Source organism: Echeneis naucrates, chromosome 8 (genome assembly GCF_900963305.1).
Source record: "Echeneis naucrates chromosome 8, fEcheNa1.1, whole genome shotgun sequence".
Lineage (NCBI taxonomy): Eukaryota > Metazoa > Chordata > Actinopteri > Carangiformes > Echeneidae > Echeneis > Echeneis naucrates.
In genome coordinates, this window is record NC_042518.1 from 4,651,100 (window position 1) to 4,670,690 (window position 19,591).

The window sequence follows — 19,591 nt, forward strand, 5'->3', positions numbered from 1 at the left end:
CACCAACCGGCACGGCTGTGGGAGGGACCGACGGAGCAATCACACTCCTTCTCCTCCTCCTCCTCCTCCTTTTCCGTGTAAACCACGGTGAGGTCAATGACCCCTGCCAATGAAAATGTGGGAAGACCGCCTCTGCATGAAGACAGCACTGACAGCACAGAGAGCAATAACACGGGGAGGCCTTTGACCTTTGTTGTAGCCCCGAACTGTCTCACAACCACAGAGTTGGGCACGTCTGAATAATACATCTCCTCATCTCCTGCTGGGATCCCCCCCATCACCCTTCACATGTGCAGAGGTGCACAAAGCCATTCACATCATGGTGTGAGGATTTCTCCCTCAGCTGACCTCCCACCATGATGAAGACACTGTTTCTGACCCGCTGAGGCCAAGCCATTCTGTTCGCTGCTCTCCACACTGTGACTTGAAATTTCTAAATCCCATTTTCTTGAACTCCCTTAATTTCAAAAGCTGTCGCAAAAGAGAACAAAGCGGGAAAACGACATACTGCAGTTTTGTGCTCAACAAAAATTTTCGTACCTCCATGCAAGTAAGTGAACAATAGACTGAGCCAAGAGAATTTAATTATTTACACAGTGAGAGTGAACAGAAATGCATGAAACATTTGAAAATCCCGTGTGATTCCTGGAAAGGCAGGATGTCTCTCCCTTGTTTCCATATGCTTTACATACAGGAACAGCTTTGCAGTTTGCGCCAAAATTATTTGAATTTCATAGAGTGTTTGACATTTGATAAAAATGCTGCGCATTTATAGATTCCAGACTTTCCTTGCCAGAGCTTTCCTATCATGTTTGTTCAGGACCCACTTACACCGCCCTCAAAAAAAGAAAGCATTTGAAAACGAAAAATCCCCCCAAAATCCAAGAATGACATGCAAAACGACAAACTCAATTACTATTTTGCCTTCACATGAGCAGATACATATCAATCAGTCCTCTCTGAGTGTTTGTATTTGCATAAAAGTTCCTGAGCAGCAGGAGCAGCGGAGGGGAAGGAGAAGCAAATGTTTGTGTAATCATGTTATTTATGGAAGAATTGTTGTCTCAATATCACATAATGACTGCGCTCACCTGTTGAGACAGGTTTGTAATTTATGTAATGTGTCTCCAATCAGTGTTCTGTCACAGGAGCGCTGTTTTATTTTAACTGACTGGGCTTTTTACTACAGCTGGTTGATAATGTGAAGGGAAAATGAGATGTGAAAGAGCGGGCGAGCGAGGTTTGTGTGCAGCTTCAGGGATGCAGGGTTGTAGATGTGGATGTGTAGGAGCAAAGTGTGGGAGGGTGAGTGCACACATGACAAACAGGTGAGTGTGTGTGTGTGTGTGTGTGTTTGTGCACAACCACTTGATAAGATGTCAGACAAACTGACGGGCTGGAGCAGATTATCACCATCTACTGGTCCAGCCAGTCAACACAAATTAAAGGTTCTTTTATAGCTTTTATATATATATAAAAGCTATAAAATAAGATAAAAGAGGTAAACTTCCTTTCAGCAATATCACATTTTGATATATATTTTCAACCTTCTAAAAAAAAACCTCCTTGGTTTTGTTTTGTTTTTGTTTTTTTACCTTGAATATCTTGAGCGGAACTAATATTTTCGGACGTCCGAGTTCCCCCACGGTTTGTTTTTGTCGTGGCACCAGCAGCTTCGCCGAAGTGCTTCATGTCAAATTGAATATTTCAGCAGCAACAATGCTTCATGTCTCAAGATAAACGGATAAATGTCGGATTGCAGCGTTTAGCTCGCAGCCTTTGAACGGTTTTCCCGGACTCGGTGAGTATCAGCTCACCGATGTGTGACTTTATTCACCTGAACATTTTCACACACGTGTTTTGTTTGTTGGGTTTCACGTTTTGTTCATAATGTCTAAAAAAAAAAAAATAAATAAATAAATACAACATCTTCGTTTAATGAATGACATCTTATTTACTGGTGACTTTTGGGGACGTGTCACCATTAAAGGTTGGAGATGCAGTTCCTGGTTTGTGAAAATTTCATATCAAATTTGACATTTGACATTTTTTAGATTGCTCTGAAAACACAACAGTTTCCCAGTTAATATATTGCAGGTGGAAGAAATAACTATAACTATAAATGTCACATAACTATAAAGTTAACAGTAGACATTATAACATTAAACCTGAACTCAGCGTTAATAAAATAAACATCCAGCTCTGGAAACCATCAGTAGTCACTATTTTTTTTTTTTTCACCATTACAGGTTTGTGTGTCGTTTTTCATTTAGATTTCAAATATATACAGTGTTTTAGTCTTTTTAATTAATAAAAAGATGATTGTTTTGTGAATTAGGCCATTTTAGGGTTTTCTTTTTCATGATCAATATCACAATCTGTAACAGCTCCACAAAGAGTTTGGTCTCGACCTGCTCTCTGTGTAAAGTGCCTTGTTATGTTTTGGTGCAACATAAAAATGTTTTGATTTGATTTGATGTTCCTCCCACAGTTTTCTTTAGAAATGAGGGAGATCCGCTTTCAGTCAAGCTCCGCTCTGCTCAGTGTCTTTAGTGAGTTCCTCTGACAGCACAATGTGAATTCCCCACATCCTGACTAATTCTGCCGGTTTCGCCGATTTTTGTAAAACGTTTTTTAACTTCTGTGACTGTGTAGACTGCGATACTTCTGGGATTCAGCTGCTCCAACACTTTCACGCTGTCAGTTCAGTCTGTCTGATAGTTCACCAGGCTGTGTTTATGTCGCTCGGATAAAAACATCAGGCCTGTACAGTTGGCCGCCTCGCACTTTGGCATCGGCTCCAGCTCGGCAGAGTGTCCAAACACGCATGGAGTCACATGGAGGCCGAGTTGGCACTTTCAGTTTCATCATGTTACAGAGTGTCATCGTTGTGCACGTGTCGCAGTCTCAGTTCTGGCTCAGGGCGATCTCGTCTGCGTTGCCAAATTGGAAATTATGTGTATACATCTGCTTCACTGCAGCAAAGATGTTGCTCAGTGAGGGACAAAAGAAGTGTCCAGTGTGCTGAAACAACAATGGTGGGATGCTTTAAATAGTTGTATCAGCAGTGGATCCATGACCAGCTGAGTAAATTATAACCTTTGATTCATTATAAAATACATTTCATGGCCTCTCTACCTCTCTCTGGCCCTCAGTGCAAATAAAGACCTTGTCGTCAATGGCTACGCTGTGGTCTCAAATCTCTGCTGTTCTGCCTCCAAATGAAGAAGAGTTCCTGCTGCAGTTCAGCGACACAGTTGAGCCAAGTGTGGTGGATGTGCTGAAACGCTCCAGGCAGCAGCTTTATACAGACGCTGCGAGTGCCAGCCGCACTCTTAATGCTCAGATCGTTTTGGATTTTTCATGGGAGAAGCTCAACACGGGTACGTGGCGCCATGTGGACAAAGAGTGGAGGCGTGTTTATTCCTACGGCTGCCTGTTCAAAGTGGCCGCTCTGTGTCGCGAAGGCCCCTCAGAAGATGAGATCCGGCAGGCCATCAGGACTTGTGACATGGGTTTACTCATGGGTGCAGCCATCATGGATGACATCCTCCAGGTTGTTGTTGGGATCCTGCAGGGTGAAGTCCAGAAATCCTCCAAAGAAGAACGTGACGCTGAACATACTGTGATCAAGGTGAGTGGTCTCTTTGTTTAAACGATTATTCTGCAAGTTGGTTAATCACAAGTACCAAAGAGACCAAAGAGAATTTTATTCATTCAAGTTAGAAAAATCTAAAATCATGGCACAAACTAGAAACTTGGACTCATTTTGTGATTCAGGTGAACAACTGACATCAAAGTTGCTTTCGTTTGTCCACGGAAAGCCGTGAAACTGTTCTTCTTCCACGAGATTCTCAATTATTCAAAGTATGCAGCAAACATTGACTGATGAAGACATTTGAAAACAATTTCAGGTTTTGGAGATGTTTTTCCATCATTTTTACTAAAAATGAACTCCAACCAAAACTCAAATGTCAGATCACTTTGTTTTGATGTCATCAAAGTGGAGATGGAGAGTTCTGAGCAGGATTTTACAGGATGGTCTTTGTCTTCCAAAAAAAAAAAAAAAAAAAGGAGTGCTGCTCCTACTTTCGTTATCTTTTGATACGCCAACTGATATTAAGTATAATTAAATTAAAATTAATGAGTTGCCTGGTCAGTTATAGTACATGTTAGAAGTAATATATTGAATTTGCTCTCACTTAATATAAAGATAATAAGCACCTTCTTACATTTGACAACTAAGAGCTTGGCAATTAATAGCAGCTTGCAAAACAGCTAAATGGTTTAATAAAGATTTTAGTGTCAAAGTGGTCACATTTTTTGTCAATGAGGCAATCTTATAGAAATAGAAACAACATGATGATTTATGTCTCTTGTTTATTATTTTCCTCTCCACGCTGGGAAACCTTTGTTGCTTTGACATTGGCAGAGAGTAAAGATGGAGAGCCCACGTGCTCCTGTGATCAAAGAAGAGATGGCGGTTCCCAGGATAAAGTGTCCGTCACTGGAGAGCTTCAACACCAACTACCTGCTGCCCCAGAAACCGGTGATTTTAGAGGGGATCATTGACCACTGGCCCGCCCTCAACGAACACCCCTGGAGGTTTGATTTCTTTGCCTTTTATGATTTGTATTATCAAGATCACCCCAGTCGTCAATATGGGTTTGTATGTGTTTCTCCAGATTACGTCACCATCTCTGTTGTTTATCAGATGCCCCCCCCCCCCCCCCCCCCCCCCCCCCCAACATCAAATTTGACTCAGAGAGCCACTTTTAAAAAATTGCACATTCTTTCTATAAGCGCTGGTTTGCACTGCTAGCATTAGCATACGTGCCAGTAGTCCTCAATCCTACTTGTGTTCAGTCTGGCTGTGTAATCAGACTGATTTACACTTGTGACGGCAGATGAGAGCACTAATCCATCTGAGAGGAAAAACCTGCTGGAGCCTGGTGCTGAAGGACCGCCAGCATGTAAAAAGAAATTTACATCAGTGTGAGACAAAGTACTCAGATGTATAGTGTAAGTTTCAATCTAAGGCACTGCCTCGAAACGTGGTTAAGTTAGAGCAGCGTGTACTGAGTTAAGATTATTTTTCTGGCTGCTCCCTCCCTCTAATGTCTGGTGTAACTGCCTCTCCATTTATGAATATCCTTCACTGTCCTCCCTCTCACTGCCAGCTCCTTACCACTGACTATTCTCTGACATCTGACACATGACTCCCGGCATCTGACTCGCATCTCTGACGGTGGAGGAGGACAGATGGCAGCTCTTGAATTGAAAAGGGCTCGATATATATATATATATATATATATATATATATATATATATATATATATCGAGCCCTTATATATATATATATATATATATATATATATAAAAAAAAATATATATATATATATATATATATATATATTTTTTTTTTTTTTTTTTTTTTTTTTTTTTGTGTGTGTGTGTGTGTGTGTGTGTGTGTGTGTGTGTGTGAACTATGCTGTGGTATTAAATTAATGGTTAATTCATTCATTTTCTCCCTCCTGTAAAGCATAGACTATTTGAAGTCTGTAGCTGGTTGCCGAACCGTTCCAGTTGAGGTGGGATCCAGGTACACGGACGAGGAGTGGTCACAAACACTGCTGACAGTCAGTGAATTCATCGATCGGTATATTTTAAACAAAGTAAGTGCATGTTTACGAGAGCTCCCTGTTGCACGGCTAAAGCACCAAAAAGAGTATTTCCTTTTGAATTTAAATGTTTTCATCAATTTTTGTCTGTGGATTAAAATCTTCCAGGATGACGTGAAGGGTTTGGGTTATCTGGCTCAGCACCAACTTTTTGATCAGGTATGCATGAATATTTTACTTTTATGAACTAAATAAAATATTTGTTTTGTCAGTTTATTGACTAATTATTTAGCAGATATGTCAGCTTTATGAAAATTAGCAAAGAATTCCCATTTTATTTCATCCTGTCGTTTTCGATCCACGTTCTTTTGAACAGTTTTGACGTTTTTGTTCAAATTTTTCTGGAGAAGTCAATATGTTGTCTGGAGTGAACTTTACTGAAAGGGCACCTTGTCAAGCCAAAACGCTGTGTGTCCACATTTTTCACACTCTATCCTCATCTTTCAGCCTTAATAAGCTGTTCATTCATATGTATGCTGGAACTGTGTTTACAATTTGAGTTTATTACCTGGAAGAGTTAAATTCTTAAAATGCTGCTTGTGTTAGGGTTAGGAAATTTAAATGTTATTATTAGTTATCAATTATTATACAGTAAAAGTAGTTGTTTGTGCACAGTTTTTACTTTGAAATTATGCTAAAAATAATTACCATTATTATATCTATTAAAATGAAAAATTGTTGCAGTACATCTTGTAGGGGATGCACAGTTTGTCCCAAATTTCAGTATAACCCTTCAAACCATTGTTGAAATATTTCACTCAAGACCAAAGTTGTGCTGAGCTTCACAGACCAGCAGTGGCATCCTTAAAGCCACACAGCCGGCATCTCTAAAAAGACCTTAAATTGGTACGAGCAAATGTAGAGTAAAAAGAAAATAACATTATTTAATAATACTTGCTGGGAAATGTTTATGAATGCTCTGGTTGGGGGAAAAAAAAAAAAAAAAAGTATTGACATGTTATCAAGCGAGTGTCCCTGGTGCCATTTTACTTCTTTGTATAATGCTTCTTAGATACCAGAGCTGAAGGAAGACATCCGCCTCCCGGATTACTGCTGTCTTGGCAAAGGAGACGAAGATGAAATTACAATAAACGCATGGTTCGGGCCCGGAGGTACAGTGTCTCCGCTCCACCAGGACCCTCAACAGAACTTCTTGGCTCAGGTGACACTAATGTCCCGTCTTAAAGAATCTGGTTAATCTCAAAGATAAACCACGTGATTGCAGTTTTTTTTTTTTTAAACTATGTGCGTATTTTTCCTTCTGTCTACATCAGGTTGTGGGAAGCAAATATATTCGCCTATATTCCCCAGAGGACACAGTCAAGCTCTACCCTCATCAATCACAGCTGCTTCACAATACGAGTCAGGTTGGATTGACAGTCCGTAGCGATAGTACATGTTGAGTTTTGCAAATATATGCGGTTTTTTTTTTTTCCTCTCTTTTCTTCTTCTTTCCCCAATCTCTGACTCCCTCCATGCAGGTGGAAGTGGAGAATCCAGACACAGAGCGGTTCCCGGAGTTTACCAAGGCTCCATATCATGAATGCGTGCTGCAGCCTGGAGACGTGCTGTTCATCCCCGTCCGCCACTGGCATTACGTCCGATCCTTGGAGCTCAGCTTTTCCGTCAGCTTCTGGTGGTCATGAATGTCATGTAAAAAAGGTAGAATTTGCATTTGGCTTGTTTTCTGCTGCTGTTGATCAAAATCAATCGGCAGTTCTTGATTAATCCAGGCTAATTCTCATAAATGTTAGGACAACTGCTGATCGCACAAACCTTTGATCCATGAACAATGAACACACACTGCTGAATGATTAGTTTAATTGTGCTGCTGATGACTGCAACAACTTCTATTGTGTGGAAAACTACCGACAGGGAAAAAGGAAAAAACAAACGAGCAGTTAAAACTGTTTGTGCTCATTTCATCCTGCATATAATTTACACAGGGTTGTCATCTAATTTGATAGGATATGTTTCTCTTTTCAAATTGGCTTATTTAATTGTGTTCTCAACCTTATTCCCATAAATATCCTCAGACGTGTGATTTCCATAATTCATGGAAATGAGGCAAGTCCTCAAATTTAATAACCGGGTGAGCTACAGGTACAAAAATGTGGTAATAAACATGGCTCTCTGGTTGACGCAATCAAGCGGGTCACAGATGAAATTTAATATATGAAATGAATTAATCCCCTGGGCACAGACAGACTTTGAAATTAAAATGATCTCATTGGTTAAGTACCCTGACAGTACAACTCTTGTCGAGTGCCAAAAAACACAACGCCTGACTACTAAGACAGCAACACTTCATTTCCAATTCCAGACCTCTGACAAGCCCCAGTCGTGTATCCCGTAGGTCCACTTCAATCAAGCCTGCTAATTACATCTGTGAAGTGTGCGGGATGTGACAAAGTAAAAGTAAATGTACACATCCGATCTTCTTTTTCAACCAAGTTCCCCGTCAGCTACAAGACTGTTTGGGGAAATCAAGTGTACAGTGTTGTCAGTATTTCCGAGGAGCAGCCGCAGAGCTTTGTGGAAATGTTGTGTTGAACAGTGCGAGGAAAGTGTAGCTCATGTGCTGTTTTTTTTTTTTTTTTTTTTTTTTTCCTGATGTAGTGGAGAGTGAGAAAGAAAATTACAGTTAAAAGACCTTGAGTTATATCAACTCTACATGTGCTGCAGATCTCAGAGTTTTTTTTTACATTGAACCCCAACACATAAAAATCTTTGTGCCATAAAAATATGAGAAACATTTTGAAAATGTCCTAAATAGTTTAGCCATTAGCTTGAATATGTGTTGTTAATAGACTGACCTTGATATCTAATAGTAGAGTGCTGCAGCTGATTCACAACAAGAAGTTGTAAAGCCTTGAAAAGCAGCTGAGACATTACAGGTGTCAGTGTGCAGGTAATAGACTTGTCCAAATCTAGTAACTGAAGAGTTATCGCTCTAATCCAACTATACGGAACATTTCAGGATTTCATTCTGAGTAAATGTTATACACTTCACTTAGCCCTTTCAGTACATTGTTGCTGTCAAGTAAGTGACACAATTGACTTAAGATCACGCAAAACTGCTTACTCTCATTATAATGTAATCAATAGCCAATTACCAGTGAAGTAATGTGGGACCTTTGGGCTTGTAAACCTTTCTGCTCCACCTAGACCCTTTCTTCCTGCTGCTCTTTTGATTAATGGCGTTGTGGATTTTGCCAAATCAGGATTATATCAAGTAGATTTGTCTTATCTTGTAAAACAATACAGTGAGAGCTGGATGTACGTTGACTGTGATGGTGGTGTGTAAAGCCCAAAATCTTTTCCAAGTATTTGGACTAAAATGTGAGTGTTCAGGTGCCAGAGCCGCAGGCTGAGGGGAACATTTGAGCCATTCTGTAGCTTAGTTCAGTCCAGGAACACAGAATTCAGAATATAGGCGAAGATCATGGGCCGATTCTCCCAGTTACCCTCAATTTGTCTGATTTATAGGCCATATGCAGCTTGAATAATGGAGAAAGAACCTTATGTATGTCGGCTGTTTTCAGTGGGCCCATCACCTGCTGATGAGCTGCACACTTACTAATCCAGTCGACAGTTTTGTTTGTTAGGTTCAGTTAAATTACTGGAAAAGGAAAAGGCACAGAGCTTTATTCATCAAACATACACACAATACAGTGGAAAAAAACATATTTATGCAAAATTTAGTTAAAAAAAAAAAAGTTACAAATGATGATTGTCGGGCATTAATTAGTTAAAATCTTTCTGAGAAATGACTCCAGTAAGAATATCACATTAATTCCATCAATTTTCATCAATATCATGACAAACTATAAACATCTTTGAGCTGAAAGCAATGTAGAATAAGTATAAGACAAGAAAGTTTTTTTTTGTTTGTTTGTTTGTTTGTTTGTTTTTTACAATCCTCCGCTAAGATGAAGGGAATGAAAACAGAAAAGGTCTAAAGCACAATCCATATTGACTGATTGCCATGCAGTGCTATTGAAAGGGGGCTTGGTTTCAGCTGTGGTATCAATTCAAACTATTTTAAGTTTTTATCAAAATGGATGTGTGACCCTCAGCGCATTATAATTTAAACAATGATTTTCCAAATTCTCTTCCTATGAAACAAAAGATGTATTTATTTTTTTTTTGTTTTGTTTTTATGAACTTAGTTCCTCCCACCAAACAATCAATGCTCATATATTTGTGTCCTCTTTCTAATATTACTGAAAATCGACAGAGAAATTCTGCAGCCTCTCTACGACGAAGAAGCAGAGCGTTCCAGTGAAGCCCAGGATGATCATCAGCAGGAGCTGCCACATCAACAGGACGTAGCCGCTGTAGAAGAACGCCACCGCTGCAAAAACAGACTGACAAGAGATAACAGATTTTACTCCAGCTTTTGGAAAAGCCAGAGTAAAACTCACAAGACTGGACAGCAGAGATGACCTGCAGCAACCAACAACCCCTGAACTGCAGAAAGTAACACTCGCGCTTCAACAGATCCCCACGGAACAGTTTCTGTCAGCTGGACATTCACCTAAGCCAGTTGTGAGCATCTAATCGTAGGTTAGTAATTCTTACTAGGTATGGCAGGTCTGTCGAGCTTTGTTTATGAAGCTCTAGAAAGAGAAATACTGAGTATATAAAGGGGTGTTAAGATAGTGTCTTTCCAATAGTCTCTACAAGACAAAAAAAAATTAGAGCAAATGTCTAAGGAATGATTTAAGCTGTGTTTCTGCTCTGCAAATGTCAGCATGTCAAGTTATGTAGCTGTTAACTTTGGAAAAACTGACCAACTGCATTGCGTTGAGGGGTCAGTCAGACGCCGATGTATCCCCGTTAAATAACAACAGATGCTTTGTTCTGCTGTTTGGTTTGTAAAAGTGTATACTTCAGCCATTTGCATTAAATTTACAAAGCTCATTGGGAATTCTTCATCCTCTTATTATTTTCTTGAGGAAAAGATAAAAAAACAAACAAACTTAAAAGCAGAAAATGTTTTCAGTCAACATTTGCATCCGAACCACACAGATGCCTGAATAAATATATATATATATATATATATATATAAAACGGCAACATTTCTTGGGTGTATTTCTAGTTAAAGAACAATTTTGCAACAAAGAAAAGAAGAGAGCGAGATTAGGAGGCATGTGTGGGTTTCGTTCTTTTTCTTTTTAATGGGGCTTCAGGTGAATTTATTTCACACTTGACAGGGCAACATTTTAACCCAGCTTTTCTCGGCTCTGCTAACAATGTCTGAGAATTGGCAACTCGGGATTACCTGGATGAATTTGAAGATGGCAAATGCAGGCGTGCTGTGTTCCGAATAAACACGGCCTAATATGCTGTAGAGCTGCGTGTTGAAACAACTGTCCCCCAGTCCGAGCAAGAAGCTGCACAGCAGTGCGATAGACACACTGACGGAGAAGACATTATATAAACATATATAAACAGAATCTTTTTTTTTTATTAAATCAGAAGATAAATTACTACCTGGGAGGTATATATGGTTTCTTTTGAGCAGGAGTTTTTAACACAACAGGAGCATCGTCTGGGATGGTGAGGAAGATCAAATAGAACGCGATGAAGTGCACAACCATCCCCAGAAACACCACAGAGGTCCGTCTGAAGCGGTTGTTCCTACACAACAATCCAAACGAGCCTCCGCCTGACGAGAGAGAACATCGTCTACGTAAGCCGAGGGGCGTTCGCTGAGTGTTAATCAATCGAAAGGAAACGTTAACTTACCCACTATTTCTCCAACGCCTACCATGATCCCAGAGATCCCAATCAAGCCTTTAGCTGCTTCTCCAAACTGCGCAGTTGCTCCAATGCAAGTCCCATACACGCCACTGTAGAAAGATAGCTCGAGGCCTGGAAGGCAAGGAGTGTATTCTGTTGCCGCAAGCCTTTACAGGAGGGAAGCAATGCTCAGTACAGAAATTCATTCTGCCATCGCACTCACCGCTGTATGCCATACAGGGACTCAGGAGCAGTATAGTCTTTGTCTTCAGATGTTGGAGGATAGTTTCTAAGCAGGAGGGGACATGAAATGCCAATTTGAATTGCTAATCAAGAATATATTTCCCACACCGATACTTTACTCCCTTTACCTCCATAGTGAGCTGGGACAAAACTGTTTCCTCTGACAATTAAAGTTCAATGCAGGTACAATATGAGGAAAATATCCTGCCTGAAAAAGCCAAAAAGACCCATTTATAGGCAGCTGGAACAAAATACCCAAGGGAGATGCAGATTTTAGGAGAAGAAATCACAGTGGGGGTTTTTAGTTTTTTTTTTTTTTTTTTTTTTCAATATATACTGAGTGGCCCTCAGCACCTTGACATAAATCAGCATGCATCTTGGCTGTGCTGACGGCAGGTGCAAGTGCAGCAGAGTTTCCAGTTGACAAACAGAGATGTGATCTGAAATAAATTCCCGCACTGGCAGTTTCTGTGTACTCCGTTGAATCTCTACAAGATTTTTATCCACATGAAAGCAATTTTCACTTGAGGAAAAACAAAACCGCCTGTGACCGCCTGCTAGTTTCAGACTAACAGCTGTGAAATGTGGAGACCTAAAGGTTACCTGCAGTATGCCAAAGAAAAGCAAAACAACACCCCAAAAAGGTCTCTCGTACCCTTTACGGCAGTTGTTGTAGCAACTGTGAAAAATCTGTACCTCAGATGATTAACACACGCGGTATCCCTTTCTACTCATTGTGCATTTCTATCCATGCTAGTGGCACAGCTCAGTGGATGATAATGGCGGCCGGTCGGTACTCAGCACCGCCACTTATCTCAACAACTACTAATGGATTACCTTGACATTCTGCACGGATATCTGTGATCGCCACATGATGCAGTTAGGTGAAATAGTGATTTTTCTTTTTCTCCCCATGTAAATGGGTCCATGTTCGCTTCTACCAATCGAATTGGATTGCAGGGAAGTTTTTCCACGTACACACGTCCCCCATTCCCCCCCTGAGTTTTGGTGCCATCCTCTGGTCAAAATCTCACTTTGACCATTACTTTTGATTCATGCCTGAATATTTCCACAGCATTCGTCATTCCCGTCACCATTGGATACAAAGCATTTTGTCCCAATTAGCCAATCTTAGCATGCTGACATGCCTAATTAGGGCGATGAACATGGTAAGCATTGCACGACAAACGCTCCATGTCAGTCAAACCGCAGCTCTGTTGCGTCTGGTCAAATGTTTTTTTTTCCTTCATTCTCAGATTATTCCCCTTTTTTTTTGTCTGTTTCTTTTGTTTGTCAAAGGAGTGTCAAGTTGTGAGCATATCTTCAAAGCCATTTGCACACCGTGTCAATCAACAAGACAGTTGAGAATATTGTATGGTTGGTGTTTACCTGCCGCTGAGATAAGGTGTGTAGAATGGAAATGGGCAAAAAAGCAAGAGTTATTGTAACAGAGCAGGTCAAATTTTAATGTGTTTTTCCCAAAAAACAACCCACTTACTGAATTCTGACTTGGCATCTTGAATGGCGGTGCTGGCTCTGTGCTTATACCTGAACAACAACAACAAAAAAAAAAAAAAAAAGCAGAAATTTTATCAGTCAGGATAAACAATGACATAGCTCCCTTCGCGTGAAGTAATTTAGAAATCTAAAAAAAACTTTAGCAGCAAAGAGACTTCCACAGCCAAATCCTAACAGAGTGAAAAACAGCACTTTCACAGAAAACGTTTTGCTCTCTATAGGAACGCCTTTTATGCTGCTAGAATCATACACGCGCTCAGACTGAGCCGGAAAGCAAGGATCATATACCTGCACGTAGCAGATACGAAACAGTGTCTGAATACAATTCGTCACCATAAAGACAGAAAGAAAAAGGCTGAGAGAATACATCTAGCCCAAAATTACATAGTTAACAACATTGAATTTTGTCACGTTTTGTTACTTTCTCGTGGCCATTTGCTCTTTTGTGCCAAATACACTTTTATTTTTATCTCATAATTTGCAGCAGATTTCAGGTTCAAGTTGTAGGAATTTAGCTATCTCTGGAACGCTGTCCGGGGCCGGGCCTGGAGTGGTCGGGGTCTCTAAACACCGCCACTCTCACAGAGAAAGTCTCTATCCAAGCCACCCCAGATCTGCTTGATTGCACCCTACTTGTCTGAAGTGCTATTATTAAGCTTGACTGTCAGAATTATAGTGATCTGGGAAAAATGTTCTTCGTAATTTCTGTGAAGGACAAAGAGTCGTCTAAAACCTGCAGGACCGTGGTGGTAAATCATCAACAAATGCCGTCTAAGCTCTTAGGTCATTTAGAAAATCATTTTTTTGGCTGGTTTGGATGTAGCTTCACATGTAATCGTGAGATGGAAAAGAAATTAAAATAATTCTTCTTGTGTTCTCTATAACGCGTTTTTTAAATGTTGCATTAATCACAGTCCATTTTGCTTTATTTTATGACTTCAGGTTCATGCCCTCAGTGTCCTTTCAGTCATGTTGTGGACATTTGATGTATTCTGAGTAATTTTGTGAAAAAGGGTGTAATTATCTGGAGGATTTTACATCGTGCGGGTTGAGAGCAGTGACTGCCCTTCCTCTTCTGAGAGAATATCCTCCTCTTGATGGCTCTTTCTCAACACCAGGAAACTGAGTGTGCCGAGTATAGAGATGACCAACAGGGAGAGAAAGATGGTTTTCCTGCTGCTTTCTGAGAGACAGAGATTAAAATAAAGCGCTTTAATTAAAACACGTAAATTATATCAACAACACCGAGCTAGAGAATATTCAGAATAGCCCACCACTCTTAGAATCCCCTTGATATTTTGCTTTCATCATCCATCATGGTACATTTTCAAATTAGACTCGTGAGGATAGTCACTCAAAGTTAACCCTACCTGTTATCTCTGTTTTTCCATTCCAGTCGAGGTAAATGTAGAGATTGCCAAAGAACATGCTGTAAATGAGGCGATACTGGTAAATCAAATGTGTAAATAACAAACATGACATGGATACATATTGAAAACATCACATTTTACGGCTGCCAGAGGAAAACTTTGTATTTTCAATATTGCAAAATATTTTTGTTAGTTTTTTTTGCTTTTTTTTTTTATGATGCAATATCTTTCTCTCAATAAACTAAACTGTTGGGGAAATTTGACCACCTCAGTCACATCACATGATCTTCATCAGCAGACAGAGTTTGCTCAGTGTCACGGGACACAAATGGATGTTGCTGGGTCCAGCAAATTCTAACTCTCATTTCCTGGCTCTGGGCTAGAAGCGGCTCCAAACCGTCACATGCCCTACCTGCTCCGCTCCAAGCAGATGGACACAATAAACAACTAGCTGGTGAACATAGTGCAGCATTTAGTAGCTTCAGAGCCAGAGGGTGGTTATTAGACTTGGATTTGTCGGTGACAGAAACAGTGAATGGTAACTCCTCGCAATATCTTGCAAGTTTAAGAGCAATGAAGTAGCTGCTCCAATTCCCTATTCAGGTGTCGCTCATGATGTTCATGATGTTCCCTCTCATTGCCCAGAACTGTTACTAAATGGACCTTGAGTTAAGGCTGGGTTTGTTTTTTTTTTTGTTGTTGTTGTTTTTTTCCCACAACTGCTGTTTCCAGGATCGAGAATGAACTCGTCCAAGTCAAGACACAAATCTGTAGATCTTGGTACCTTAAAAAGGTTCTCATCCATCACCCCAAAACGCTTTATCAACCCTACTACAAAATACATTTTTTATGCAGTCACGACTTGGACCAAAACTCTGTGATTTTTTTTTTTTTTTTTTTTTTTTTAATTTCAGCATTTGATTGTAACATTTAATTACAACAACTGCAGTTTAATTTGTTGTGGAAAGCAAGTATTATGTGTATCAGACCTCTCAGGGCCTTTCAGATGTTAAAATTCTGACCTTTAATTAAATTGCTCTTCTTCCATAAGCACAATTGGGGTAATTAAAAGCCACTGGGAACACAGCGATTATTGGAGATGTCTGCAGAGGAAATATCTTTGATAGACTGAATAACCACTGTGGAAGCATGGCAGACTTTTGTTTGTGTTGTTGTTGTTGTCGTTGCTGTTGTTGGATCAAACGCTGACTTTATAAACACAATAATCTGCATTTGTGCCTCTGGGAAGGGTTGTTTCATTTCCTGAAGATGTTGATTTGCCTTTTGTGCTTAACAGCGCAACAATCTATTTGTTTTCAATTACATATCAACTAAAGAAAATTTAGATGTGCAATTATTCTGTCCCAAAGCGTCAGTGAGGGATAACAGAGCCTTATTTATGAAGCATAACAGTGACTGCATTCTCTCTGTTTGTGTGTGTGTGTGTGTGTGTGTGTGTGTGGGTGGGTCCACATCTGCAGGCGCCGAAGATGCATAAGTTTACCGTGGCAGGGATAACCACTGTGGAGTCAGATTAGCATTGCCCCTGTTGTGAGCTTTGGCACAGGTGACAGCCAATGTAATTATTATACTAATTCAATTTGCATATTTTAGCAAATACAAATTAGTTGTCCAAGCCAGTGTGGAGAAACAGTGGGCCAGAATAAAAGAGATGAAAACGCTAAAACTCCCACCTGGAGAAAAACCCGGTTCAATACGCTTGCGTCCTTTCATATGTTACAGAATTGCTGACAGATAGGATTAGCTGTAGCACAATTTATTAAATATAGTAGGAAATAAAGGATACGATAAATCCTGTCAGGATAAGAATACAAATGAGACCCGATTTTGGCTGCTGTAGCGTTGTCATAGCTTTGATCAACAGGAATAGTTGCATCAAACAAAATCAGGAGGGGGACATAAAAAAAATGGTGATGAATTGTGTTTGATGCGGTGAATGTAAATATAGGAGGGTTAAATAATGCAGATTTATTAGCAGCTAATAAAAGACTTCCTCACACCATTCCATCAGTACACTTTCAGTGGAGCCCAAGTCTGAAATACAATGTGGGGTAAAAAGAGATTTTCAGTGAAGTAATGTATGAAGTGCTGGGGCTGCAACTATCAGCACTGAACAGACTGAAAAGCTGGAGTCTAACATTTGTGCCAGTAGCTGCATACCTGCATTGTAAGAGAGCCCAGAACACCCCAGTGTTCCTGTTAATGGTGGAGGCCTCTGAGTTTTCCACCAGAAAGTGTCCTTGAGCTGTCCACAACACTGTGGGAAAGTGAGGAAAGGGGGTCATTTTGAGAAAAGAAAATTAACCAGTCAGTTAATTGGCCACATGAAGTGAGAAATTATCTTTCCATGTTGGTATGTAATGCATTCATCCACACAGTACCCAGGGACATGATAAAGATTCATCGCACTGCGGCGATTTCAGGCTGCATTAAAATCTGCCAAAAATCATTTCTCATAATTTTTTTTTTTTCCTTTCAGTAAACACGAAGCAAAGAGGTGCTGCTTTCTCTACGTTCACACTAACATCTTTCAGCGAGCTCAAGGGGCAGCACAGTATTTAGAGAAACAGCTCCTTGCACATTTAAGGTCTAATTTGGGATGTAATGTTTATATGCAGCATCACATCCCAGCCATGATAATCCCTGCATGCCTGATTAAACACAATTTGGATTTTTAGAACAGACACTGTGCTTGCTTAGGCTGGAAAAAAAAAAAAAAAAAAACACAAAACAGAAACCAAGTGAAAGTGCTCTTGTGCCACAGTCTTTGGGGCTATTGTACAATGTGTCCTGTTCAAATGTTGATATGCAGAATTAAATGTAAGGAGCAAGTAGAATCTGACATAAAGTAGAAAATAATCTGCAAGAAACAATTAGTCTGTTCCTCAACAACTCCATCAGGGGACAATGAGCGAACAACTATCCTGATCATTCATGGTTTGTGTCATTTTTTAAGTAAAAAAAAAATCCAAACATTTCCTGTTTGCAGCTTCTCAACTGTGAAGATTGAATGCTTGTCTTTGTCACATAAGTATTTGGGGCCTCTGTTTGGGATAGTGAGGATTTTTCATAATTGACAAAGCGATTAATTGAGAAATTAACCAGCAGTTTATGCGATAGACAAACATTAGTAATGATAACAGATTGTTATAACTAATCATAATAATAATATATTAGTGAATTCACATCTGCAAAAGAAGATAAATAGGATAAAAGTCCAGCTATCTGGATAAGTAGATGTAACAAATATGAATAAACATTAAAATAAACATTAAATATATTTATTGACCTATGTTTAATATTTTCTCTTTTGTTGTTTGTTGTTGTAACTCCTCCTCTCCCTTTGAGCACACATACTTCAAAATGCCATTTCTCTTGTTCACCTTAACTTTAATGTGCCAACGTTGCTGCAATTGAATACAAGAAACAAGTTCACATCTGACCTGATGTTGCAGGGCAGTCCATGAGGGAGGTACTTACTGGCTGCTCCGACGCCGATGAGAACAGAGGTCAGGTAAAAGGGCCATGTTGAAGGGATGATGAACACAGCAATGTACCCACTACAAACAAGACATAAGGAGCCACCATTAGAGGCATGATTCACCTTTTAACGTCTTAATCTCTCTACCATAATGACAGCGTTTACCTGTACACCAGGCCACTTAAAAACATGGTAAGTTTTGGTCCAATTATTGTAACGACTGTTGGCGCAAGTAAATTTGAGAAGGAAAAGACGCCATAGATGATTCCAAGACTGGAAAGGAAGAAGAAATAATGAATAATTAACATAGCATCCTAATTTAAGTACTTGGCTGATAATAATGAGCACCAAAATGTTCTTTTTACTCCACACTGAGCTTGAGGATGCTTCGCCTACCTGTGGTACCCACTTCCAGCAAAAGTGTCATTCTGCAGGCTTTTCACCACAGTTTGCTAAAAACAAAAAAAAAAGAATAATAATAAGGAAACATAGAGCGTGGTTACACTGGACAAAGGGAGTCACAATTAAATCCTCGTGTCATTCATCTGGTTTGATCATTTCTAGCCATTAAAGAAAATTAGAGACACGAGATGCACATGACACACAGCTCTGCTCTATTTCCTGCTGCCCATGAGACATTTGCTGCTGCTGGACTATAATAACAGTTTCCAGCCAAAAAGGTTGAAGCAATAAAAGGGTAATAAAAAGTAAAATTACATTTAGAAAAAAAAAATGCACAACTGTTCTATTTCACGCAGCTATAACATTTAAATCAGAGGACTATGGACCATGAGGGAAAGGCTGCAGTGTATAGTTACACAGTCACACATGTGTTTTAGAGTGTTTTAGTGTGATTCAGGAAATCTGTTCCCTCCATTTAAAAACAAACCCATTTTCAGAAATAAGCTTTAGCGGAAACAGTCCGAGATGATACCAGATGTTACGGAGGTCTGAATGAGTGAAACTTCTGTCATAAAGTTTGGATTTTTCCTCTTCGCTTTTCGACTTACTTCAACGTTCCCGCATGTGGTGAAAGCGGTGAAAATGAAGAGAAACCCCAAACCCAGAATCACAACGTTGAAGGTCCTCCTGTCTGCCATGCTCTTTTCTCCTTTAGTCCAAACAAAACATGGTAACAACGTCCGCTCATATGAACCACAAATCCAGGAGAGCCTCCCATGCGGATCAAGGCATTTTTATTTCTTTATTTTTCAGTAAAAAAAAAAAACAAAGAAAAAGAAAGTAAACAACAGGAAAGAGCGAGAAGTGGAGCGGACGCACACGGGAAAAAGTGATGCGAGGACACTTCCCTGTTTTCATACCAAGTACTTTTGATAACTTGTGACTTTAATTATAGGCACTTTTTTCCCCCCACTGTTCTTCCTCCGTCGTTGCTGACGTCATCCTTTCATTCTTCTTCTTTTTCGTCTTTTTATTGTGCACGTTTGTCGCCGTTTGCTGCCTCCCAGCGGCGGAAAGAGGAAACTGTCATGAAAACCTCCAAATTAAAAGTTCCACAATCTAACTGA

At 39.8% G+C, this 19,591-nt stretch overlaps 2 protein-coding genes across 2 annotated transcripts; one reads left to right on the top strand and one right to left on the bottom strand.

The window, feature by feature from the left end:
• Positions 1 to 1,664: 1,664 nt before the first annotated feature.
• On the top strand, positions 1,665 to 10,691 carry kdm8 (lysine (K)-specific demethylase 8). The gene is made up of 9 exons (XM_029508845.1): positions 1,665 to 1,801; positions 3,156 to 3,634; positions 4,433 to 4,605; positions 5,543 to 5,675; positions 5,790 to 5,840; positions 6,694 to 6,843; positions 6,956 to 7,048; positions 7,163 to 7,343; positions 9,922 to 10,691. The coding sequence occupies exons 2-8, from the start codon at positions 3,179 to 3,181 to the stop codon at positions 7,325 to 7,327; spliced, it is 1,221 nt and encodes a 406-aa protein (XP_029364705.1). The 5' UTR covers positions 1,665 to 1,801; positions 3,156 to 3,178; the 3' UTR covers positions 7,328 to 7,343; positions 9,922 to 10,691.
• Positions 9,313 to 19,373, bottom strand: LOC115047725 (UNC93-like protein MFSD11). The gene is made up of 13 exons (XM_029508844.1): positions 19,073 to 19,373; positions 18,459 to 18,514; positions 18,228 to 18,335; positions 18,062 to 18,141; positions 16,742 to 16,838; positions 14,561 to 14,619; positions 14,229 to 14,373; positions 13,171 to 13,220; positions 11,653 to 11,718; positions 11,436 to 11,561; positions 11,181 to 11,355; positions 10,969 to 11,104; positions 9,313 to 10,051 (listed from the first exon to the last, which is right to left on the bottom strand). The coding sequence occupies exons 1-13, from the start codon at positions 19,160 to 19,162 to the stop codon at positions 9,905 to 9,907; spliced, it is 1,335 nt and encodes a 444-aa protein (XP_029364704.1). The 5' UTR covers positions 19,163 to 19,373; the 3' UTR covers positions 9,313 to 9,904.
• Between the last annotated feature and the right edge of the window lie 218 nt (positions 19,374 to 19,591).